The sequence below is a fragment of the Amphiprion ocellaris genome, chromosome 19 (assembly GCF_022539595.1).
Source record: "Amphiprion ocellaris isolate individual 3 ecotype Okinawa chromosome 19, ASM2253959v1, whole genome shotgun sequence".
Lineage (NCBI taxonomy): Eukaryota > Metazoa > Chordata > Actinopteri > Pomacentridae > Amphiprion > Amphiprion ocellaris.
In genome coordinates this window covers 5,148,134-5,173,429 of record NC_072784.1, presented here as the reverse complement: position 1 = coordinate 5,173,429, position 25,296 = coordinate 5,148,134, and the positions used below count along the sequence as shown (strand labels likewise).

At 39.8% G+C, this 25,296-nt stretch overlaps 2 protein-coding genes across 6 annotated transcripts in view; both read right to left on the bottom strand.

The window, feature by feature from the left end:
* Positions 1–1,040: 1,040 nt before the first annotated feature.
* On the bottom strand, positions 1,041–18,271 carry engl (endoglin, like). 2 transcript variants are annotated; one of them, XM_023293861.3, is made up of 17 exons: positions 17,921–18,270; positions 16,211–16,331; positions 15,578–15,750; positions 14,909–15,046; positions 13,606–13,780; positions 11,811–11,973; positions 10,421–10,565; positions 9,506–9,698; positions 9,110–9,297; positions 7,007–7,162; positions 5,589–5,669; positions 5,242–5,496; positions 4,639–5,121; positions 3,524–3,665; positions 3,352–3,453; positions 2,674–2,785; positions 1,041–1,610 (listed from the first exon to the last, which is right to left on the bottom strand). In XM_023293861.3, the coding sequence occupies exons 2-16, from the start codon at positions 16,278–16,280 to the stop codon at positions 2,676–2,678; spliced, it is 2,574 nt and encodes an 857-aa protein (XP_023149629.2). In that variant the 5' UTR covers positions 16,281–16,331; positions 17,921–18,270; the 3' UTR covers positions 1,041–1,610; positions 2,674–2,675. The 2 variants fall into 2 exon arrangements, with proteins under 2 accessions (XP_023149629.2, XP_023149630.2); XM_023293862.3 differs by lacking the exon at positions 5,589–5,669 and having other exon boundaries at positions 17,921–18,271.
* Positions 18,272–22,343: 4,072 nt separating this feature from the next.
* The window catches only part of pkn1b (protein kinase N1b), a 51,613-nt gene continuing 48,660 nt past the window's right edge, over positions 22,344–25,296 (bottom strand). For all 4 annotated transcript variants that reach the window (XM_055005364.1, XM_055005365.1, XM_055005363.1 and 1 more), the window contains 3 exons: positions 24,992–25,099; positions 24,016–24,096; positions 22,344–23,416 (listed from right to left, as the gene is read on the bottom strand). In XM_055005364.1, the coding sequence (XP_054861339.1) occupies positions 23,213–23,416; positions 24,016–24,096; positions 24,992–25,099 (393 nt within the window). In that variant the 3' untranslated portion in view covers positions 22,344–23,212. The remainder of the gene's footprint in view (positions 23,417–24,015; positions 24,097–24,991; positions 25,100–25,296) is intronic.

Genomic DNA, 25,296 nt, shown 5'->3' with positions numbered 1-25,296 from the left:
TCCTCATCTTGTGCAACACCTTTTGGCTCATGCAGTTCTGTATCATCCACCTCCATGCTTCACTGCTTGACTATGCATTCACTCTCCTAAACAGGGTCACACCTGGACCCCACCTGAGCAGAACTAATTTATCTTGGTCTCATCTGACCACAGCATGTGCTCCCAATATTCATCAGACTTCGCTTTAAGTTCTTTACTACCAACGGTTCTATACCTTCTGATTACTGCGGCAAGTAATCATTTGTAGTTGGTTATTGATTTCCTGTATCGTTTTTTTGTGAATTCTAACATGGTGATTTTTACTCCACCAAGGAACGCATTGGAGTTATGTGACGATCGGTGTACATTTGTCCTTCCGTCTATCTGTCTGTCTGTGTGCAACTTTACTCAAAAATGGACAGATTCAGATGAAATTTTCAGGGAAGGTCAGAAATGACACAAGGACCACCTGATTAGATTCTGGCAGTGATGCAGCTTTATAGTCTGGATCCACGGATTTGTTCAAGATTTTTGTATCATTGTGAGACAGCGCCATGGCGTCACTGTAACCATGACAACAAGTGAGCACTACATCAGCTGCCTGCTGACGATCACATGATTGCGATCCTACTACCAATCTTATCGGGTCTTATCTGTTGGAAATGATACAAAGACTGAGCAGCCTTGGCAGAGTACTGCGCTCTCCGAGTGCTTTTATTTGCGTTGCTCTACTAATTATTTTCCATGTGGAGCCATGATGCTGATGTGTAGATGAACACAGAAAACCGAGAAACGTCTGCTGTTCACATGGATTTTATAATGATGGTAAAGCAGTTAGGCTGATTGGAAATCAGTACTCGGTTATTCACTTTTGTTGTACTGAGTTTCTACTTTGGAGCCTTTATTTTCAATAGCCAATAAGGGGAAACATTTAAATTATCAAGAGAAACCCAACATTTCTCTTAATATTTTGCTGTTTCTTGCAGTTATGATGTTCAGCACATGAACTTTCTTTGTTTCATTTGAGTCACATTATATTGGAGTAAAACAGCAAGCCAACGCAGGCCTCAGCACATTTAAAACATCTTATTTGCCACATAAACACAACAGAATTCACAGATGTAGCTTTCACATCCAGCTGATTCACAGTTACCACACAAGTAGTAAAAATGACTGTAAGACAGCGACTCTTCAAACGGGCACACTGTAACCTCTCGATTCTTCGTCAACCCCGTGTTCGGTCTCTAAAGGCGATGCTGATGGTAATGCAGTTTCTGTCTGAGTCACTCCAACCATGATCAGATCCTGTTGAATCCAGAAACGGCTCTGTCCATGTCACGATGCGCTGCCAGTTTTGCAACGACTCGGTGCAGAACGGCTCGCTGCATCGAACAACCAACGTTTCGCTTTGCATCAAACATCTGATCCTTCAGAATGCTGCGATGAGTAAGTGCTGCTGTATTCACATGTTTTCGGTCTCTCACATTTCTGCTACGAAGCAAAGACTCATGAGGAGCGTTGCACAAACATGTCTCTGCACACACACACACAGGCAGCTGTGCTCACACACACACACAAGTTGTTACAACCTCTGTCCCAGTTCCAGTTTCTCAGATTTGCAGGAGGAAATCCTGAGAAGGAGATAAAAGAACAAAACTGTTCAGACCTATGTGGCACATCACAGTTAAAATCTGCAGGTGCTCAACTAATGCTGATATATTTTCTGGAGCTGGCAGAGTTGGTAACCACTTCAGCTTATTTTAAATGCACGGCTTTGACAGCTGGAGTAACATGAGGTCTGTTGTGTTGAATTTGAACAAAGGGCAGAGTGGCAGATATACTTGTTCATGTTTTAATGGCATTTTGTGAGCATCATTTGGGAAAGAAAAACTAAAACACAAGAAAATAATAGCATAAAATAATCTACACTGCTGATCAAAAGTTTGGGGTCACTTAAAAATGTCCTTATTTTTGAAAGAAAAGCAGTTTTTCTCAATGAAGATAACATTAAATTAATCAGAAATAGAGTCTTTGTTAACGTGGTAAATGACTATTCTAGCTGGAAATTTTTAATGGAATATCTCCATAGGGGTACAGAGGAACATTTCCAGCAACCATCACTCCTGTGTTCTAATGCTACATTGTGTTAGCTAATGGTGTTGAAAGGCTCATTGATGACTAGAAAACCCTTGTGCAGTTATGTTAGCACATGGATAAAAGTGGGAGTTTTCATGGAAAACATGGAATTGTCTGTGTGACCCCAAACTTTTGACTGGAAGTGTATATTTAGTTACCTAATGCCCACGTGTTCCTTCAACAGGAGCCAAAATCAAGGCCACAAAAAGCAGTTAGCCCACTATTTGTTCATATAGAGTATTTAAATATGATATTGCAGTGAATTAGTTCAATTACATTTATCTTTGCTGGAAGAGCTACACACAGTAGAAATTAAAAAAGAAAGAGTTAACTGCATAAACAGTGGTTTTTTTTTTTTTTTTTTAATCTTTCAAGCATATGATTTGTTTCTTCTTTAAAGTTTTGTAGTTTTATTTCCAGCATCCACAACTCTGCTGTCTACTGCGTAATGTAGCCTATGCCGCCACCTTCTGACCACACTAAGCCACATAGTTTATTTGCGCTAAAGCAGTTTTTAAAAGATAATCAACAATTGCAGCTTCCTTCATCAGATCTTACCTCTACACTGAGCTGGAGAACTGATGGGACGGTGAAGGTGGACTCCAGATGCTCTGACTGACAGGAGTCTGGTCTGTTAGAGGACCTTCTCCTGCAGATGCTTGGCGTGACCCTTCAAAAGAACACATACAGTTGTCTTATAATGTCTTCTCAGATAAGACCAGAAGGCAGAACACTGATTAATGATGATTTTTCTTTTTCTATTGTCGAATGTGTTGTGGAATTTCAGTGAGGTCAAGAGAGGATGAGGAGACAGACAGAGAGACACTCTGGAGACTCAGATGACTTTGGTTGTGAGTCAGGTTTACTGATGAGAAGTGACACCGACAGAGTAAAAATCTTCCAAAAAAAAAAAAAATCCTAAAAACATCTAAAGTGATTACATATTTATCAGTGAAACTTCTAATACTTCTTCTAAAATCAACCAAAATCCAGCGAATTTTGCTGGATTTTGGTTGATTTTTATGTGAATGTTCTTAAACATTTTTAACATTTTTTTTTTCCACCAAAAAATTTTCAAAGATTTCCCAAAAATATTGAAAATGTGGACATCAGAAGTTTCACTGTGAAAATATATATTTTTTCCACATTTTCAAACTTTAAAACGGGTCAATTTTGAGCCGCAGGACGACACGAGGGTTAAGATGATGATGTCATTGGCAGCTTACTGTGCATTACCTGTGTAACTATAGATGCACCACAGCGCCCCCATCAGACTGACACCCATCACAAAGGCTGCAAAGATGATTCCAATCACTGGTCCGGTCTGCACCGCAGAGCCTGGAGACACAGTGTGAGACTGGTTAAAGTGTAACCCAGTAAAATGACTGGATGAATGAATGATACTCACTGCTGTGCTCCTGGTCTGAACTGACCACCGGGACAACACTGAGCCTCTTGGTTCTTGGACCAGCTGGGGGCTGCATTTTGGGTACCAGTGAACTGATAGACTGGGTGACCACCATGGGTCTGGAGAGGTTTCTGGTCTCACACTGAGATGGGAACACAGGAGAAGATCTTTAGGTCGGTTGTAGTGTTGCAGTGACACGATACCAGCAGATGAGCATTTTTTGAGTTTAGCGTTTGTCTGTCTGTTAGCAACATTACACAAAAACAGAATAACGGATTTGGAGGAAATTTTCAGAGGTCAAAAATGACACAAGGATCACCTCATTAGATTTTGACAGTGATGTATAGTTTAGATCCACAGATTTCTTAATAGCGGCATGGTGTCACTGTAACTATGACAACAAGTGAACATGATTGTGATCCGAATACAAATCGACCACTGCATATTTGACAGGACTTATCCGTCAGAAATTACACATGAAACAGTTGATTAAATTGTTCCGAGTCCCATCAATTCCCGCCGCCTGCTACTTATTTAGGTCACATGACTCGGTGTCCGTACATAACATACACATGCAAAACACACGCCTGTGCTCAGCGCAAGGTCATTTTGTTTCTGGGTACATCTATATTAAATGGACACATTCTATGTTGCTGTGATTTTTGATCATCAATAACTAATAAAAAATGCTACATTTCTGACAATGCCATATGGGGGAATGAACAGCCTTTTCTTGTTTGTGCATGTAACAGGTCTGCAGACTTACAAAGTCTAATGTCCTCGTTATTCTCCCACAGAAAACACTGCTGTCTACATTACAACAGTTTGACAGTTTTAGAAAAATAACTCTTGCAGGTTTTGGTTTGACGAATATTCATAGATTAGATGATGATGCACAATCTTTTCTAATAAAGAAAAAGAAAGAAGGGCAAAAAATAGCACTGATGCACAATCTTCTCATCTAAGAAGAGAAAAAATATAAAGGAAAGTAAAAAAAGCCAATTTTTTCCAAACACTGAATTACTGCTTCAACGTGAATTTGACAAGATGCTTTATTCTGTATTAGTTTTGTGATATGAAATGTACTTAATGTTTTACTGCAGTTGTTTCTTTACCTGATGTCTTGATGATTTAGATACTAGTGGAGGGATATGCAGCTTTCCCTGACATTCATTCTTCACGGTTTCCTTTGTAAGTTCCCCTTTTGTTGGGTCAGAGACGCACACTCGAAGGCTGCAGTGGAGGAACTGAATGGAGTTGTTATAAACCGGCCTCAGGATGAAACTAAACCTTAAGGGCCGCATCTCCTCTTCCCCAGCCCTTGTGGTCTTCTTGCCAATCATTGCTTCTCTACCTCTTCTTTCAGTCATGTGATGAACTTTCTCCACTTCCTCTGTCTCTTCCTCTTCTAGTTCACAATCACCTTCAGCCTCATCCTCCGCTTCCTCTTTTTTCTTTGCACTGAGAGTCAGTGAGGGATCTGAGGAACAGCCGTCACTTATTACAGGCCAGAAAGGAGATTTTTTGGGGTCTGACAGAGGAGACACGACACACGAGTTCAGCTGTACGACGTCTGCAGGGGGCCCTTTGGCTGAAATCTGCAGTTAAACACAAGGAAATGGTGATGAACAAACTGAATTTAGAAACAAAGTCTTGGCTTACAATAAACTGGCATGTTATTGTGCATGAACATGGCAAATAAGCAGAAATACACGGACCTCAACATAGACACGGTGATCTGCAGTAATGACACAGGGTCCGATTCGCTTCTGCTCGTAGCTCTCGTTAATAAAAAGCTCCAGAAGAAGAAGAGGCCCAGATCTGTGTCTGGGTGTTGGGAGGCGGCTCAGTCCTGGATCAGATCCTGGACCTTCGGGCACCCAGGGGACCAGTCCTGTCTGAGGAGTGTTTACACTATCTTTGGCATCAGCGACATGGCTGGAGGGGTCGGGAACAGCAGCCAAACAGCTAAACTGGGAGAGAAAAACAACAAACAGGAAATTACAGGTGAAAAAGATGGGAAAGAAAAAGGAGAACCAAAGACACAGAAACACAGATATCTTACATGTATGCCGAGTGGACTTTTAGGCTTGTCTGTCTCATTTAGTGCCAGAGAGGTCTGTGGTTTGTGTCTCCATAATAAGACCTGGACAGAGAGGATAAAGTCAAGATCATCACTTCATCCGCCTCTCTTCTTACCCTGATGCCCCATCACTTTGGAACAGTGTAAATGTGGACCACATGGTCTTCTTCCATTGCTCCAGAGTCCAATCTTTATGCTACCTAGCAAATTGAAGCTGTTTCTGCTGATTAGCCTCACTGATCAGTGGTTTTCTTAGAGCTATACAGCTGTTTAGTCCCAATATCTGGAGTTCCCTTCACATTGTGCATGTGGTAATGCTCTTACTTTCACTATAAACATAGCCGTGAATTCCCCTGTTGATTTCCTACAATCATCTAAAAGTTTATTTCAACCTCATTTGTTCCTCAAAGATGATGGTTCTCCACTCTCCTTCCAGGTTTTAATAATACGTTGGATGGTTCTTATCCAGATTTTAGTAGTTTCAGAAATCTCCTTAGTTGTTTTCTTTGCTTGATGCAGGCCAATAATTTGACTCTTCTGAGACAGATTAACATCCTTTCCATGACCACAGGATATGTCTTCCAACATGGTTGTTTCAGAAATGAGAAGCTCCTCACTGCATCAGCTAGGGTTAAATAAGTTGTTGCAGCTGAAACGTATTCATCACTGCAGTAATTATCCAATGGAAGGATCTTACCTATTTGCTTAGTTAAATCCAAGTGGCGACTTTTTTTTGGCCAAGAAGTGTACATAATAAAGTTTTTAAAATATAACATATTGTTAAAGACTAAATCAGTGGTTTATAACCTTTTTGGCTTCTTAAAAAATTCATTGTGTAGCTTCGCCAAGTCCAGATTTTTCTCTCACTCTCAACATTTGAACATATTTTTAATTCAGTGTTGCAACACATACACGTCATGTCTCTGTTGTTTGTCTTCATCCCTCCTTTCAATTTCCTGGTCTGCCTCTGAGCAGAGATTTTCTCTCACTTAATTTGCCTCTGCGCAAAGACCCATTTTTATAATTCAGCAACGTTCTGGTCATGATGACCTAGGTTACGAGTCTCACCAGGACAACTTCCACTTAGTACAATTCCAAGCTGTTGTTGTGCACCACGTTTTTGTTTTTACCGCTGTCTGACAGACTCTGACTTCATCTGAAATTCTGATATTTTCCCCAATGGGTGCCAAGCGTTTTGCTCTTTCTTGCTCCTTTTCAGCCCATCTGTGTGTGTTGGTCAGTATGAACTGCAGTATATCCAGAGTAATCCTAAACTTTTCCTGTAATTCGGTTTCATTTGAATGATAAAAATCAGCTATAAGAGAAACGAAGCAATATGTAGGATTTAAGAAACAATCCCAAAAAAACCTTCTCCGTTCCCAGAGGCTTTCTTGTCTCACCATGTTGGTGTACTGCACCCCTCGAGGCTCTCCCAGCAGCAGGCCCTCGGTCCCACAGGAAATCACTGGGAACACTAACAGGAAATGGCTCCCGTTGGACTGAGCCTGGCAGGTCGGGTCCTGCAGAGTCACAGCAGCCACCGGGACGGACAAACTCTGAAGGAGAGAGCACTGACATGAGGCCATGGAACTTACAAATGAACAAAGCGATCACACAAGAACTAGTAGGAGGAACATTTTAAGAGCTACAAATGATCAGATACAGCAGACTACAGATGAGAAGGCTGCAGCTTCACAGTGAGAAATAACATCAAACCCATTAAATCCTTTAACCAAACATTTCCTCAACTACAATGACATCTTAAATTTAGCACAGAAATGACTTTCACTGCTGCTTTTCATAAACTGATATTGATTTTTAAGCCACTTTAAGTTGCTATACATAAGACAAAAGCATTTGCAGTCAAATTACTCTAATATTCACTGTTCTTTCACTCCTCCGAAAACATTCATCTTGCTGCTAAATATTCTACTAGGTTTGTAATTTATTGCTGGCTGGGTAGCATGTAATAGCATTATCAGAGTTGGTTCTTTTTTATTGCAAAGTAGCTGCCTGATGCTAGAAGAAGGAATGATGAGAGTGAGCCAGAACAGTGCAGTTATGGGCCAGAAACCAGAACAATGAGCTGAAAGATAATAAAAGTAGTGAATTCTGAATTCAGACCATTAAAACAAAATAATTTTGTGTGCAGAAATCATCCACACAAAAATGAAATCATCGCTCAATGATACCTGGAGACATATTTTGCTACTAGTGCATCAGCGGTTCTCCTGCTACATCGTGACTTATCTTCTACAGGCTACTGTTTGCCAGGTGTGGCTTCATCTAGCCCATTTATCTTCCTCAGATGCCCTTCATTTGCAAAACAGCTCAGTCTCTTTATTTAAATGTCCTAGGAGTGACGAGATGAGGACTTAGATTGGTTTTCTGATGAGCCACACTGATGAGGAGCTGAGAATCATCAACATTCATCTCTGCAGGGACCATTTTACTGCAGGTAATTTTACAAAGTTTCATCTGACTACACAAAGATTCACTGATAATCCAGTACTGTTGAACAGGACTGAACCAACCATAACTCTCTGGTCTTCATTCTACCAACATTTAGTGCCATCATTAACTGTACGTGTAAGTTTCTCTTTGTGCTCAGTTTATTATAGTAGCTAACTTAGTCCATAGCTAAAACGTGACTGAAATACTGCATATTCACATCTAACCTGTTTGGTTATAACAAATTCAGGTCCATTTGCTTGGTTAGTCCAGCTTTTTTGGAAGGTGTTAATCAGCACCTTTACAACTCTACAATTTTTCAATTTCAAACAACAAAAACCAGACAAAAAAAATGACACAAACGAGACCAAAAAATTATAAAATGACAAAAAAGTAGACAAATGACACAAGCGAGACAAAAAAAAGACACAAAACGATGCACAAAACAATGAATAAAGCAAAACACATGACAAAAATAAGACCAAAAACACTAGCAAGACAAAAAGGAAACACAAAACAACAAACTAAATGTCCAAAAATGAGACAAACGACATGAAACAAGAGACATAAAATTGATTAAAAAATGGACAAACGACAAAAACGAGAAACAAGATGACAAAAACACGAGACAAACGACGAGGGTCAAGCAGGAGGAGACAGGAGGCAACAAAGACAGGACAAAATATTACAAAAAAGAGACAAAAAACAAGACAAAGCATTCCAAAAATGAGACACAAAGTGATAGAAGCAAGACACATTTAGTAGATGTTTCTTGCAAAGAATACTGCTTATTTTTTCCCAAGCTGTAATTTTCTATGAATTCTTTAATCATTCAAACTCAGCTGGATGGTTAAAATAGTTTTACACAGATGTCATGTATGATTCATGTCCTGTAATGCTAACAACATTATAAGATTCGTTTCAATAATATATTCAAAGTTTTTGCTGCGACTAAAACATGGCTGGACTTCTGGGTCGACTATGACAAGATGGGAATCTGCTCCTTCCTTTACAACGTGTTTACACTCTATCTGATACTGAGGTATGAAGACCTGCAGGATGCGTTGGTCCACTGCCACGCTGAGCCGTCCGTCCTCACACTTCACCGTGAAACTCTCCGCACCTCCTCCTCCTCTTCCTCCTCCTCCTGCTGCTGCTCGGCCTCCACCGTTCAGCCACTGCCTCAGCCGGCGCTCCTCCACCCAGGGAGGCTTCACCACCACAGGATTCACTGCCTCCTCTGACGTACAGACGGACAGGAGACACGGAGGCAGCCATGCAGAGACGTTAAACACTCACACTTACACTTCAAAAACCCTTCGTTCAATGTGTACATTACGCAGTGCAGGAAATATTCTGCTTTCGTCTCTCAAGCCTGACGAGGGAAACAGAAAAACAAGCCTTGATTTCAAAAATGAAATGTTCAAAAGCCAAACAGGAGTCCTCACCTGTCCCGCCCTCGGCCAGCTGGATCACAAAGCGATTGGCCAGATCAGCCTCGGTGTATGAGGTCACCTTGGAGTAGCCGCTCTGACCGGCCCACACTAGGAGGTCAGTGATGGTGGAAAGGTCAGAGTTCAGGGTGCTGGACACAGTGAGGCCAGGTTCAGCTGGGTAGGATGGAGACACACTGTTGGAGGCCTGTGGAGACAGACGGAAACACAAAATCAAAGTATGATCAAAGCCAAAAGATGTGCAACATGTTAGATCTCTGCATGCCTATACTTCATTACACAGTCCCCAGTCTTCTGTGTGGTAATCTGCTCAGTTTGGTTTAAAAACATGCAGCCTGTATGCACAATATCAGGCAAAACAACGAGGGTCCACATGAGCCAAAATTTCCCAGTTTACAAGAAAACTAGTTTTCTTTGCTGCGGTATCAGCCAGAAAACAGTCTAATCCTTTTACAGTTGTTTGATGTATCCTAAAAAATACAGCAGTTGTTGACATATACACAACTGTACAAAAAGTTTGGGGTCACCATGAAAACTCCCACTTTTATCCATGTGCTAACATAACTGCACAAGGGTTTTCTAATCATCAATGAGCCTTTCAACACCATTAGCTAACACAATGTAGCATTAGAACACAGGAGTGATGGTTGCTGGAAATGTTCCTCTGTACCCCTATGGAGATATTCCATTAAAAATCAGCTGTTTCCAGCTACAATAGTCATTTACCACATTAACAATGTCTACACAGTATTTATGATTATTTTAATGTCATCTTCATTGAAAAAAAAAAACATTTTTCTTTCAAAAATAAAGACATTTCTAAGCGACCCCAAACTTTTAATCAGTAGTGTACATTGAAGAACAAATATCTACACTAATATCTGGTAATGTGATGTGTTTTTCCCTTACGTGAACAGTGATACGACCCCGGACACCATGAGCAACGATGGCCCAGTTAACAGGAACAGAACTGCTGAGAATCAATACAACCCTGTGCGACTTTGAGTTGGCCACCGGAGGCACAAGAGAGACAATAACCTCCACCTGCAGAGAGCTGAAGGACACGTAGAGAGAGGAAAGATGGGCTGAGTTAAACAATATCCAAGACTCTTGGTAGTAGCTATGATAAGAAATGGTTAAGCTCTCTGGACCAATCACACTTGTGGATTCACAGACTTTAGGGCTGTCCCACTGTCAAATCATCAAGTCTATGAAGGCTCTGATGTGGGATTTTCAACGGCTTTATGCACCTCTTCTGTGAGTCAACATTTCTGTGAACTTTCCTGAGGAGTTTGTCTAAACTTTATGGTGAAATTGGTGATGTATAATCGTGGTCTACCTGCCTTCTACACAAATCAAGCGTGGATGGTGCAGGTTAGAAATCCACTAGGAAGTGTATTTGTAACCTGCACCATCCATGCCTGGTTCTAGTCAAACATCTGCAGGATTTACAGATGTTCATGGCTTCCTTGACTTTTGGTAGTTTAAACGTATAAACGACATGAAAACACAACGTCACAAACAGCAGGAGATCAACTGAACATGTCATCAAACTGCAAATGAAATATGAGTCCAAGAAACCTGTGCTGTCACAATAGTTTGCCCCATTCTTCCATTTACACAGTTTATAGCCTCCATGTGTGCCCTTAACCCTCCCATTAGGCACCAAAAAATATTGTTTACTTGTCTAAAAAAAATCCAAAAATTCAGCAAAAAAAATTCTCAAAATTCAGAAAATTTGCAAAACCTTTAGGAAGAAAATTCCAATAATTCCTTAAAAGTTTCCCTTCAAAGTTTTATTTAAAAAAAATCCCCCAAATTTGGCAAGAAAATTCTTGCAAATATTTTCCAAAAAAATGAGGAAAAATCTTCCAAAAAAAATCCTAAAAAATATCTAAAGTGATTACATATATATCAGAAAAACTTCTAATATTTTCTTTAAGAACATTCACAAAAAAATTAACCAACATCCAGCAAAATTCGCTCCAACCTCCTACACCCCCAAATGCAATTAACAGTACTTTATTGTTTCTTCTCTTATTTGCTTTAGAATAGAATACACTGGTCCACCCTTTCCAAGAGAAAACGAGATGTCACATCACATTAACAACATCCACCATTACATGATTACACATCCCAGTTTACGTCACAACGTTTCCTACTGAGACCAAGGAAAAGTATTTAGGAAAAGACAAAATTTTTGATTATTTGATGACAACCAGGGTGTAATTTTGCATGGCCACACAACAGATGGACATTTATGCTCTTGCCAGGACTTTCAGAGGAAGCATGCTCTCACCCACAGAGGCCCGATCCCGCTGAATGGAGTTTGATCACGTGAACTTCAGGGTTGGATCCGGTGTAGCTGCAGCCCTGCACTTCCTGCTGCTGCAGGTCAGAGGTCATGTAGTTGTGAGAGAGGAACATGGACTGCAGCCGGCACGCAGCAGGCAACGTCGGATCTGCGATATGGAGACAAAGCGAGAGATGTTTTGAAGTTAGATCTTTCTCAGCGGTCCATCAGCTGAGCTTTGTGTTGTGTCTGGTTGGAACAGAGACAGGAAATGATTGAGGAGATAAAGACCTGAGTGTTAACCCACGGGGTCGAGAGTGCAGATGTTTAGAACAATCATTTATACACACAAGCAAAGACATAATGACATATCGTAACTTTTAACTCTTTAGTTTTGTGTATAACAAATAAATTTTTAGATGAAAATCTTACACACAAAACCACCATGTAATGAAAGTCAGCTTCATTTCCTATAAGGGAGTTCACATTCTGGGACAAAGACATAATGAGACACAAGACAAGGACTGTTGGATAAGTTTAATGAGTCCAGCTTTGGGGCTAACATGTGCTGTTTGATGGCTTCTAATCACAGCACTGGGTGAAAATCCTGGTGAGGCCAACAAGACAAAGAAGATAACAGTTTTAGTAAATGATTAAGTCATTGGACTTAATAACTGAATGACTATAGAAGTGGGTATGTGGCATTATTTAACAATGTTATTATTTTAACAATGTGTAAATTAAAAAGTTTAAGATGACTCACCTCTCTTTTCTTGCCTCAGGTGTTCCAGCCAAAAGAGGCCCTGTGGGCTGGAACACCTTTAAAAGGTTCCGGGAGGAACCAAATATAAGTGAGGAGAGGGGGAGTAGCCATCTCTTCAGGTGATAAAATAAATAGTGCTGTGAAACAACTAACATTTTGAATCAGATTCATCACAGGGTTGCATCTCCATATGAAATTGAGATAATGTTTCATTTTCTTTTTTTTTCTTTGCCTTTTTTATTCTTGTGAACGTACAACTGGATCTCACAGTATGTCTCCCCCCCCAAAAATGCAACTTGATGTTGTAGTTATTGAAGTTTTAGTAAAAATGAATACTTACTCAGGCTCATTCTCAGATCTTGATGCTCATCTATCTATCTATCTATATATAAAAAAAAAAAAAATATATATATATATATATATATATATATATATATATATATATATATATATATATATATATATATATATACATATATACATACATATATAAGAAACGCGATTAATATGCTGTTTAGCGTCTTCCATGTGGAGTTGCTTGGTTCTGCTACTACCGGATCAACTGCTCATTTGCACATGTGCAAAGGTAAGTCTACTTGGACGAACTGCCCGAAATGCGTTTCTGGGATTTTGGGTCATTCTGTGCTGCAGATTGGTTAATTGCGTTAAAATTTTTAATCAGGTTAATCATGATGATGGATTAATCTGCATTAACGCGTTAATTTTGACAGCCCTAATAAATACATTGCTTGATGAGGATGTTGGTTGTTGGAAACAGATACTCACGTTTGTTATTATAGTTAAAAGTAAAGATACGTTGTATTTTTGTGAATTTCTGTTTGATTTTTTTCCAGTTAACCCTTATGTTGGTAGGGGCTGATTAGGGGCTGCCTAGAAAAGGCTGGCAGTTTCAATAAACACCAGGTTGTTCTGCACCTTATCTCGCCTCAAGCCTCCTGCTTCATCCAGCTGCAAAACGCTCATCCTAACACACCACAGAGCTCTCATGACAAGGACACTGGTTTCATGGTGGCTCACCCTCTCCCAGGCGGAGGTAGACTCGATTGCCATGCGTCGTGTGCGTCAGAGAGGACAGGTTTCCGTGGTGTTTCAGAGCCCAGCGGTGCAGCACACGGGGACGAAAGGGTAACGAATGTACCGTCTGGACACGCAAATGCAGGGAGTTGGACTCTACGCTGGAGTTAGAGGACACCTAGCAGATGAAGACAAAAATACAACACATTTCTTTAATCCTGTTACCATGTCCATATAGTGTGTTTTTGTTTTTCTCTCTGTGCAGTACTTTTTCTCACCCCTCTTTACCTCACCCCAGCTGGTCGAGGCAGATGTCCACCCTCCCTGAGCAGGTTCTGCAGGATGTTCCTTCCTCTTTAAGGGCAGTTTTTTCTTTCACTCCAACCAAAATAAGTGCTCAAATTAAGGTCTTTGTCTTACTGTGAAGCGGCCTGAGATGACTTATGTTCTGAATTAGCGCTACATAAACTGAGTTGAATATCATGAGCTAAATAAGCAGTCAGTAAAACGACTATGTATTCCCATGTTGCAACTGCACTGTACTGATGACATTCCCAGAAACACAGAGTTTCATATGTAACAAACCTAAAAAAAAAACAACCCAATGTGTTAACTTGCAGGGTGGGACTTTCTTTATCATTCTTACTCAGAATCAGTTTCTAGCTCCAACATGTTTGGCTAAATTATTCCCATATTACAGCTTGTTACGTGTAGAATGAAGTGATTTTGATGAATTATTCAGATTTTTAGGGCAGATTTAGATCATTTTCAAGACACAACTGAAAGCTACACAGAAAGTGGTAAAATGCATACATTATTTTTTGTTTTTACAGTTTAATTCTCTGATAAATGTTGGGATTTTGGAGATTTTTGAGTTCTGAGGGTTAAATTATGCTCTGAATCTCAGTTTGTACACACACTTGTACACTTCATTGAAGGTTTATTATTGAATTCTAATAAAAAGGCAGGACAGGTGAATAAAACCAAATGTAATTATCCTTTAACATAGATCCTGCTATTGACAGTTTTAATCCACTTTCTTCTTCTTCTTCAATTTTTGAACAGACTCATAGATGTACAGGTAAGAGGCAGAGGAGTGGATGGAGACACATGGGAACCAATTTACATATTTACTGAAATGTGCACGATCAGGTACATAAAGCTAAAGGTGTAGAGTTACATGTCAGCCTTGGTAATAGTGTCTAATAATTTTGACATAAAGTTTTAGGGCTTTCACTGATGCCAGGAGAGGAACTCCAACTGTGTGTTTAGTTAAATGAGAATTAAAAGTGATGCTGTAACTGACCTGCACTAACACTGGGAGGTCAGATGGCAGCCTTTCAGCCTCCAGCCTCCAGCTGACTGGGAGTTTAGAGCTGAGTAGCAGGTTGACGGCTCTCAGGGAGGAAACAGACAGAAACAAAGGCTTCAGCAGCACCGTCACCTGTAGACAGGAGAGAAAAGGGAGGCAGTGTGGTAAATATGTAAAGCCAGACATTAAATCCTTCTGATTCAAGAGCTACGTGTTTCTGATCTGCTGCTAACGGCCTCCCCAGTGTTTGTTGTTCTCTTGTTCGTAATTTGTCAGTTTCTGTCTCCTTCACCATCCAACCATCCATCCATCCATCCATCCATCCATCCATCCATCCATCCATGCATCCATCCGTCCATCCATCCATCCATCTGGGGTTGGGTCACAGAGACAGCAGATGAAGCAGTTCATTCCAGACGTCCCTCCCTCCAGCAACACTCTTCCTGGATGATCCCGAGGCATTCCCAAATTTTTAAGGAATTATTGGAATTTTCTTCCTGAAGGTTTTGCAAATTTTCAGAAATTTGGGGAATTTTTTTGAATTTTTGGATTTTTTTCAGACAAGGAGACGGTATTTTTTTGGTGCTCATAAATGAAAACAACAGGAGGGTTAAGAGTTTGGAAATTTTCTTTATCTTTGCCAAGTGAGGTTTCATCAGTTACCTTATTTTCGGGGCTGTTTGTCACTCTTCCCAACGCGACTACATGAGTCTCTTTGTTCCCACGTTCTCTGGCAGCGCAGCCTGGACCTGCCTCAAACTTCTCCAGCAGACCCTGAACAGGATGTCGGGGTCCGACCGAACCAGCTGCTGAACATCGCTGCTCTACGCTGTTAGCTGAGGAGGAACAACAGATACAGGACTGTCTGGTCAAGACGTTCTGGCATTGGAAGGCACTGAAACAAAAGTTCATTAATATTCCTCAGTGTAAAATAACTGACAACATGAGTGAGAACGATCCTCTGCTTCTACATGCAGAGTCTGTTGACTCAGGCCTCAAGAATTTCGTCTTCTTTCGTTCTTTCTTTGTGTTTTTCTTCTCTTTCTCTCTGTGATATTTGAGCGACACAGTAGCCTGGTGTTTCTGCAGCTGTTTTAATCCCTGCCTGAGGGGGCTGGAAAAATTCCCAGACAAAATTTTTCAACAATTTTCAGTTTCATTCTGACACTTTGAATGAAGTCTTACAGGCAGCAGAAATATCCCATTTGATACTAATGTCTTTATTACAAACTCATCATTGCTGTTGTTCTGAGTATAAATGGATGTAGTGTTCTTGCTGGATGATGATGTTCTTACCTGACGGACTCCCAGAGAGCAAAAGGAGACAGCAAACAGTCCATCCAAGCCTTGACAGTGAAGGCATCATGAAAGGTTCACTACTGGACTCACTTAATGTGACCGCACTGCTTACAGAATCCTATAAACACAATCATACATGAAGATATATCATCTCAGTCAGTTCCTTTTTTGACGAATGAATACAAATAAGTTCATCACAGTACGCAGATGTAAGAACTGTTTGACATAACATGAGCTGATGAATAAAAAAGAAAGAATCGGCAGCTATTTGTTCACGAAGCTTCTCTAATGATGGTATTCTTTGTCACATAAGATTATAAATAAATGATCTTTAAGCGTCTGACTGATATTTTGAAATAAACAAGCAATATGAATATATCATCTCAACACAAAGGGAAAGCAAAGGTTTTAACTTGGTTTCTTTTAACCATTTTCTGATATTATACAGACACACTGACTGATTATATTAAGTACAACTTGTAGATACAGAAGAAAAATGAAAAAAGTAGATTAGTGAAGAAATGATACCCTTTTTTTGACTTCAGTTCAGCTCAGGTCACTTATTTTACTTTAAAGTTCAAAAAACAAACCACACAAAAAATAAAATCCAAAATGTTTCCTTTATGTACAGACAGCACACTTTAAATGACAAAAACAGAAACACACCTGCAACCAGTTAGTACAAAAACTGTGCTTCTCCACAGATATACTCTCATCTTACATTTACATCTCATAACTTTGACTTTAAAGTAAATAAGCATTGCTTTACTACATATTTATTGTTAATATTCAGATATTTTCTCGTTTAAAAGCAGAAATGAGCTTCCTTAAGTCAAAATATCCATGAATATCAGTTCTATTATCAATCCAAATCATGATCAGTTTAAAGAAAAGACACAAATCTGCACAGTTTTGTGAATATTTGTCAAATACATAATATATTTCCTAGAAATTTTGCTGTAAATATTTGTATTTTTTCTTCTAAAAGGAGAAAATATCTGTATCTATGCACTGTGTGCTGCTCTTTTTGATTCAAACTGTTTTTCTGTTTGCTGCTGTTACACTGTAAGTTTCCCTGCTGCGGGATCAATAAAGGTTTATTCTATCTATCTAATCTATCTATATTTGCTTCATAAAGTATGTACACTGAGAAAAACTGTTAAAAAAATAAACACAAAACAACAGTAAAAATGAAAATCTGGCAGCCAAGTAGACAGAAAAAATGTGATAAAAACTGCAGAATACTGAAGCATGCATGCATAAAATAGTGAAAATGATGTAAAATAATTTAAACAGAATTTTACTCTAAAACTGTATGACTTTTTTGTCACGTCCTGCAAAAATGTCAGCTAACATTTATTTTAAAAAAGACAACAAATAAATTCATATTTTATGATTTTTCTAGTTATTCTGCAACTGCAGTAGTACATAATAACAGTCACATTTTCACTAAAAAGTACAGTTTAAAACTTTAGAAGAACTTTCATTTTTACAGTGTAAGATGCTGAACATAATGTAATCTCCCAACTAAAAATATTCCACCATAAAGTTTGGATTGCTCTCACCACGTTGTTTCCCCAGTAAATAACTTGGCATCCAGCTGGTGTTGCTCTATATTTGTCTAAAGTGCACTTCAGGATTTCTGACTCTCCTTCCCCTCAGCTGACACTTTTCTGCAGCGAACATGAGAGCAAAAGTTGGACTCACCTGCGGCGCTGAGGCGCAGAGGGACAGACTCTGCTGATCCAGCTGTGGCTTCACGCTTCTCTCTGAGGGCTGGATTCACAACTCCACACACGCCCACCTCATTTCCTAAACACACAACCACTGAAATCACACACACCCTCCACATGCACAACCGCGCAAAAATCCTCTCCGCTCTCCGCCGCGCATCTTCATCCAGCTGAGGAGCGACTTGTGGGGAACGTTGCTCCTATTTTACGCACCGAGGGGGACCGAAGGAGGGGGAGCAAGTTGTAAGGACACAATTAAAGGGGCAATGGGAGGGACTGAGGGATGGTGTGACAGAGTGGAGAGAGAGATGGCGAGGAGAGGAATGAAAGGCTTTGGAAACGTCTCCGCGCGTAGATGGCAACAGGAGGGAGGACCAGAGGGAGAGAAGGAGGGAAGAGGAGGGAAGGAGGAGGAGGAGGCTGGACCTCTGGAGTTTGATTGGCAGGTGAAATGAGGAGGGGATGAAGGGACAACACACTAATTATGTCTTCTCTGAGCCTTTAGGACATTAAAGGCACGGATCATTTTATCCATCGTTCTGACTTTGAGTTTAAATGTTTCTTTCCTCAGTTTAAAACCAAATTTAACACAGTCTCCTCCAGGTCCACATGGGTTTGAATTTCATAGAAAAACATAATATAAAGGCAAACCCCCCCCCCCCAAACAATGCAGTTTAAAGTGTAGTAAAAGAGTAAGAGTAAAAATCTTCCAAAAAAATCCTAAAAATATCGAAAATGATTACATCTACATCAGTAAAACTTCTAATATTTTCTTTAAGAACATTCACAAAAAAATCAAAATCGTTTGAGTGGTTGAGTGGAGCTGAGACAGACCAAGCAAACATCTCTGGAGTGTTTTACAGCCACCTGTCACTCACAGTGGCCACACCCTCAACTATAAATAACTTTTTAGCTGCAGCACCATTTAAACAGGTCAGTTCTAGAATAATTCACCACCCTACAGTTGTAAAAAACAAGAAAGTCAGCTATAGTGGCCAAAATAGTTTTGGTGCCATTCTGTAAGCATGTTTATTTGCACCATAATGATGTTGTTGTTTTTGTTTTTTTTTAACATGGGGACCTATTAGAGTTGACTCAAGCAGCCATTAGAGGAACTATCAGGGTGCGTCCATCTCCTTCCATTTATACACCAGAGCAGTTTGGGCAGCTGTACAACATGGGTACAGATTGAACTAATTAGCTGGTATCACTGTTTGTCCAACTTCAAGAATTCCTAATCATTTCAAATGGAGTATTTGCCCAAAAATGATTTACCATTCTGCGGTTTCTCTTTTTCCTTCTTCAAAAAAAATCTGTGTAGTAAACAGAGTTCCTGAGTAATCTGTGACATTTTGTAAACAGAACAAAATATGTAGCCAAATTCCAGGTCACATTTCTGTTTCCACAGGTTTTTACTGTGAGTGAAACTGCTGCACATTGTTTTATAACAAAAAAAAAACTGTGTTTTTGAGACAGTTTTACACTGTGTGTCTGTTTGCATGTTTCTTCTGTGCCCACATCAATTCCTTTTAATAATTACAAGAATATTTTAATTGATTTTCATTTCAGGGGACTATTAATAACACCACCTGGGACCCTCAGCTGCTTGGATATTTTTCTCAAATTACATTTTACCTGTTTGATTGATCCACCAAATCCATCTGAGCGTTTGTGAGATTGAAGACATCAAGCATTCTGTTGTCAGCGTGACCTAGACACAAAATTACATGAACATCTGTCTGCTGGGGCTGCACAGTGGATCTAACGGTGGTTAACACTGAAGCCTTGCAGCTAGAAGATCCCCGGTTTGCGTCCCGGCTTTACTGGGATCTTCCTGCATGGAGTTTCCATGTTCTCCCTGTGCATGTGTGGGTTTTCTCCAGGTTCTCCAGCTTCTTCCCACAGTCCAAAAACATGCTGAGGTTAAGTGGTAGCTCTAAATTGTCTGTAGTTGTTTAGTTTGTAGTTTCCTAATTCTATTCTTTTTTCAGTGATTCTCGCTCACTTTCATCCTTTTTGTGCTGTTCATTGGAGCAGATGTTGCTTGAAGAACCTGAAATTATTTTTAAATTTATAGTTTTACAAATTTACAATCTGCAGTTAATGTCTTCTCTGTAATTTCGACACTTTACAAAGTCATCCCATGGGCCGGATTGGACCCTCTGGAGGGCCGGTTTTGGCCCGCAGGCCGCATTTTTGACACCCCTGCTGTAGCGTGTGACTGATGAAGCAGAGGAGTCCTGGTCGACCTGCCTGTGTAGAAAAGAAAACCCCAATTAGTGCAGTTTGTATTTCTACCTAGGACGTTGTGTTGTAAGGTTAAATCAATTATTTTCCTGCAGCTTAAACAACATTTTTGCATCATTACATGCTCATCTAATCAAAATAATGGCTCTCACCTCTTCTTGGGTTTTCTCCTCAGCGGGGCATGAGGGCAAGCGAGTGAGTTCTTAGAGCAAACCTTTGTAAACTGGGCTTCATATGGTGTTGCCCCCCCTAAAGCAGGCTCTTCCAGCTAATGACATGTAGTAGAGAGGGTATAAAAGGCAGCTAGTTGCTTTCAGTGTTGGTTTGGGTGTGCCTCAGATTAATGAATAACATAATTAGTGCTTGGAACTGCAGCTTTTCTGCCACTGTGAGGTCCTCAGTTAGTGTGACTCCTGTTTTGAAGGCCTGAGTTTGAAATTTTGCTGTAGTCATTTTAGTCTTTTAAAACTGGATGTGACTGGTGATGGATGGATCTGACTGGGAGCTCAAGCACAATGCAAGGTAGTGAGTGGTCAGTAACAAGGAAGTCCTGCCCTAAAACATATCCTGCTTTATCATCTATTTTATTCTTAATGGGACCATAATTTACTAAATGAGCATAATGCTGTTTTTAAGGAGACTTCAAACCAGTAATTGAAACTATAAACTGATTAGGCTGAGGTGATAAATCAAGTGAAAAGTAGATTAATTCTCCAGATTTCTATGCAATCGGGCACCTTTTGCAACCACAGAATTGGCCCCCTGCTGGATGTGAGAAAGAATGCAGGTTTAAGGCACTTTTGCATTTTATATTTATAAAAAAAAAACTTTATGGCTGATTATCACGAAATACCAAGTACAGTGGAAGACAGTGGGAATGTGAATTTGCTTTTTAGATCTTTTAGAATGAACAACAGCATTATCCATCTATCCATTCTCTATACAACACTTAATCCTTATTAGGGTCGTGCTTCCAGCTGCCCATTTCCACCAGTCTACTCTGCATTGCCCTCACTATACCTGATATGCTCATCTGCTTACTGTTTGAATTTTACTACCAGCTATATATGTAGTATATTTAATGCCAGAGCTGTACATTATAGCAGTAAACTATGAATCAGTTCACATGTTGGCTTGTATTTTGTATGTATCATCTGTCTTATCATGCATGTATCCAACTGTGTGTTATATGTTCCTTGTCCCCGGCCTCCTCTACCTCTTCTGTCCCTCTCAACCCTCCTTCCAGCAGCAGATGGGTCCCCCCCCATAAAGAGCCGGCTTCTGCTCAAAATTTCTTCCCTGTTAAGAGAGTTTTCTTTGCCACTGAACCCCTTAGGGCTGCTCTGGGGGTTCAGGGTTCTGTAAAGCGTCTTGAGACAATCTGACCTGTATTTGGTGCTATATAAATACAATATAAAAAGTAATTTCATCTCACTCATTTTCACCCCTGTAGCCAGTATGATTGTATCTGATGTATACTTGTTTTTTTAAAATTTAATTTAGTCGTTTTTAATTCATCATATTTATTTTTACCTTATATTTATTCTTACCTTTTTATAGCATTACTTTTATTTCCACACTGTGAATGGATGTGAGAAACGTCATTTCCTTTAACTGTGTACTACGTACATTGCTGAATGACAAAACTGAAGTTGAAACTGAAATTAAACTCCTTGTTCATGACAAGTGTACAGGGGTGAATTTAAATATAACTCCCCTGGTTGCATTGTATTAAAGTCATTTAAGTTCTACATAATTATTGCTGCTGCTTTGAGTGACAGGTGGGTCCATTGTACACCTCAGCTCCACTCACACTCCACCTCTTTGCTGATTTTTGGAAAAGCAAGAAACTAAGAGGAGTCAGACACTTACCAATGGTTGGGTTCATCACACTGAGCTTCAGGAAACCTACTGATGGTGTCACATGAAGAGGGTTTGCCCATTTTTAGATGCAATCAGTAGGTAAACACAATGTTAAGAGGACTGAGAAGTTACATTAAGTTGCTGCTCAGCAAAGAAGCTCAAAATGTTGTACCTGTATACTTCCCCTTTTCATCATAAGGAGGACTGGTTGAAGGCTGTGTGCCCAAACAATTTGTGTATTTAAGAAAAAAAGCAACCCCTAACAACAAATGATCGATGCCTCAAAGTTGAGTTCACATCTTTACTGAGTCACAGTTCCAACACATTTCACCAGCAAATAACTGAGGAGGAAACACAGATGGGGGTAAAAGGACAGTAAATCACAAAATTGTAAAAGCATTCTGTCACTGAAAAATGACTGCAGTGAAAAATCTGTGGTGTAACAAAGAAATGTGGAAGGAAAAGACGACAAAGACGCGTCCTTTGATTGAACAGAGACACAAACAGCAGCCGACCCCCTGCCCTCCTGTTTAAATCTTTTACTTGCCTTTCTTTGGCGTAATCAGCAGGGGGCAGCGTTGATCAAACATGAACAGAATTTTCTCTTTCCTCTGGCTCCCCCAAGTGGTGATGCACAGATGGTTGCAGCTGACATGGATACATTCATGACGGAGGCTGGGACACTGTACACGGCTAAAACACACACTTAGCAGCGACACACAGCAGAGATAAAGGGACGACAGAGTGGAGCAAATACGAGGAGGGAAAGAGGCAAACTGCTTCCTGTCAGGTTAATCACTTTTCACCCTTCGCCTCCGTGATTTTGAGGCTCTGAGCGTTTCAAACAAACAGCAGGATCCATCATCTCATCTTCCATCTGTTACATAATCTGGATTATCTTCCGTTATCATCACGATTTAGAAGCCGCTCCACAAAGTCTGTGGGTCAGCAGATCTGTGACACCGCATATGTTTGCGACACGCGATCAGATTCCACTGATTCGCACACGCTCAGAGCAGCCGCTACACCATCCCATCATGAACACAGAAAGAGAGGACAGAGTCTGAGTGAATGATCCTCCCGTCTCCGTCAAGTTCAGCTTCTCTGTGGCTGGCAGTGGGCAGCTAAAAACCCTGTGACCCCCCGACCCCAGACCCTAGCAGAGGTCGGAGACGTAGTCAAAATCCTTGAAGTAGTCCTGCTCCTTACGGGAGAGGGTGCGGCGCTCGCGGGGAGGCGTCAGGGTGGGAGCCTCGGTGGTGAACTCGGCGTCGAAGTTGCTGACGTCTTCTTTTCCTCCGATCGTCGGGACGAACGGCGGCGGGACTTTTCTCTGAAGAAGTGCCTCCCAGTCGGTATTCTAAACGATATTTACATGTAGTCAGTCGTGAAATTATGTTTCTCTGTCATTAACGTTTAACCCTCCTGTTGTCCTCATTTACGGGCACCAAAAAATATTGTTTCCCAAAATTCTGCAAAAAAATTCCCCAAATTTCTGAAAATTTGGAAAACATTCAGGAAGAAAATTCCAATAATTCCCTAAAAGTTTCCCTATAAGTTTTATTTAAAAAAAAAAAAAAAAATCCCCCAAATTTGGCAAGAAAATTCTTGTAAATATTTTCAAAAAATGAGTAAAAATCTTCCAAAAAACTTAAAAATATCTAAAGTGATTACATATATATCAGAAAAACTTCTAATATTTTCTTTAAGAACATTCACATAGAAATCAACCAAAATCCAACGAAAGTCGCTGGATTTTGGTTGATTTTTATGTGAATGTTCTTAAGTAACATTTTTAACATTTCTATTTTTCCACCAAAAAATGTTCAAAGTTTTCCCAAAAATGTTGAAAATGTGGACATCAGAAGTTTCACTGTGAAAATATATTTTTCCCCCACATTTTCAAACTTTAAAATGGGTCAATTTGGACACGAGGGTTAACAAAAACTCAACACTCACTCTGAAGAAAGGTTGTTTTTTGACATCTTCAGCGTCTTTTTCTCCAGAGCCGAGACGTCGTTCAGGGTTTCTTCTCAACAACTGGGAACCATGAAACAAAAACAAACATTAATGCTTTCTTTGCCTCACAGATACGTAGCTAAACATGAATAAATTTTGCACAATCTCAAATATTATCATGAAACATTTGTGGAAAAATCTTTTTTGTGTTTCAAAAGGTGCGGCTGCATTAGACAGACACAACCAAATACAAATGAGATTTTTTTTTTTGTTTATTGTTTACAAGAAAAACTAACAAAACTAAATTCTACCAAAATGACCCAATACTCAAAATGTCTTATTTTTATGGAACCAATCATTTTTTAGTTTTTAATGGCTTTTTTTTAAGGATTTGTTTAGTGTTATGGCTGTGATTGTAGAAGACCGAAGAGTGTTTCTTAATGCAATATTTTACAAATGTACAGTCATGGACAAAAGTACTGGCACCCCTGGAATTCTTCCACAAAATACACCATTTCTCCCAGAAATTGTTGCAATTACAAATGTTTTTGGTGTTTATTTCCTTGATGAGCATTGGAAAAACACAAAAAACTGAAGAAAAAAGCCACAATTGACATAATTTTACACAAGACTCAAAAAAATGGGCCGGACAAAATGGTTGGCACCCTTTTAAATCTGTGGGTAAATCATTTTATTTCAAGCATGTGATGCTTGTTTAAGGTCACCTGTGGCAAGTAACAGGTGCTGGCAATATAGAATTCACACCTGAAGCCAGGTAGAATGTATAAAAGTTGATTGGTGTATTTTCTGGAAAAATTCCAGGGATGCCAATAGTTTTGTCCATGACTGTATGGGGTGTCCGAAAGCTTTTTTCCACCACTGCATGTAAGGCTTAAATTTCCAGCTTAATACCGAATAAATTGAAAGACAGGACAAAGAAAACATAAAGGATAATCAGGACAGAAACCAGCCTGACCCGTCTCATGATGCCGATGGCCTCGGTGGAGAGGAATCGAGGGTAGCGGACTTCATCGTTCACTATGCTGTCAAAAACCTCCTCTTCATCATCACCTGGAAACGGAGACTGAAACAAACGGACACATTGAATCTCATATTATACATCAGTGAAATCTGCCTCATAATGAATAAGTTGTATAAGAAGCGTCTGAAGTCTTTTAACCCTCGTGTCGTCCTGTGGGTCAAGTTGACCTGTTTTAAAGTTTGAAAATGTAGGAAAAAATATTATATTTTCACAGTGAAAACTTCCACATTTTCAACATT

What these genes read in the sequence shown, in the direction of transcription:
- engl (XM_023293861.3), bottom strand. Translation starts at nt 16,280, where the DNA reads ATGATGCCTTCACTGTCAAGGCTTGGATGGACTGTTTGCTGTCTCCTT. An exon ending in TTCAGACCAGGAGCACAGCA is followed by an intron (nt 3,454 to 3,523) that starts GTGAGTATCATT and finishes CTGTGTCTCCAG; the next exon opens with GCTCTGCGGTGCAGACCGGA. An exon ending in GTGCATCTATAGTTACACAG is followed by an intron (nt 2,786 to 3,351) that starts GTAATGCACAGT and finishes GTTCTTTTGAAG; the next exon opens with GGTCACGCCAAGCATCTGCA.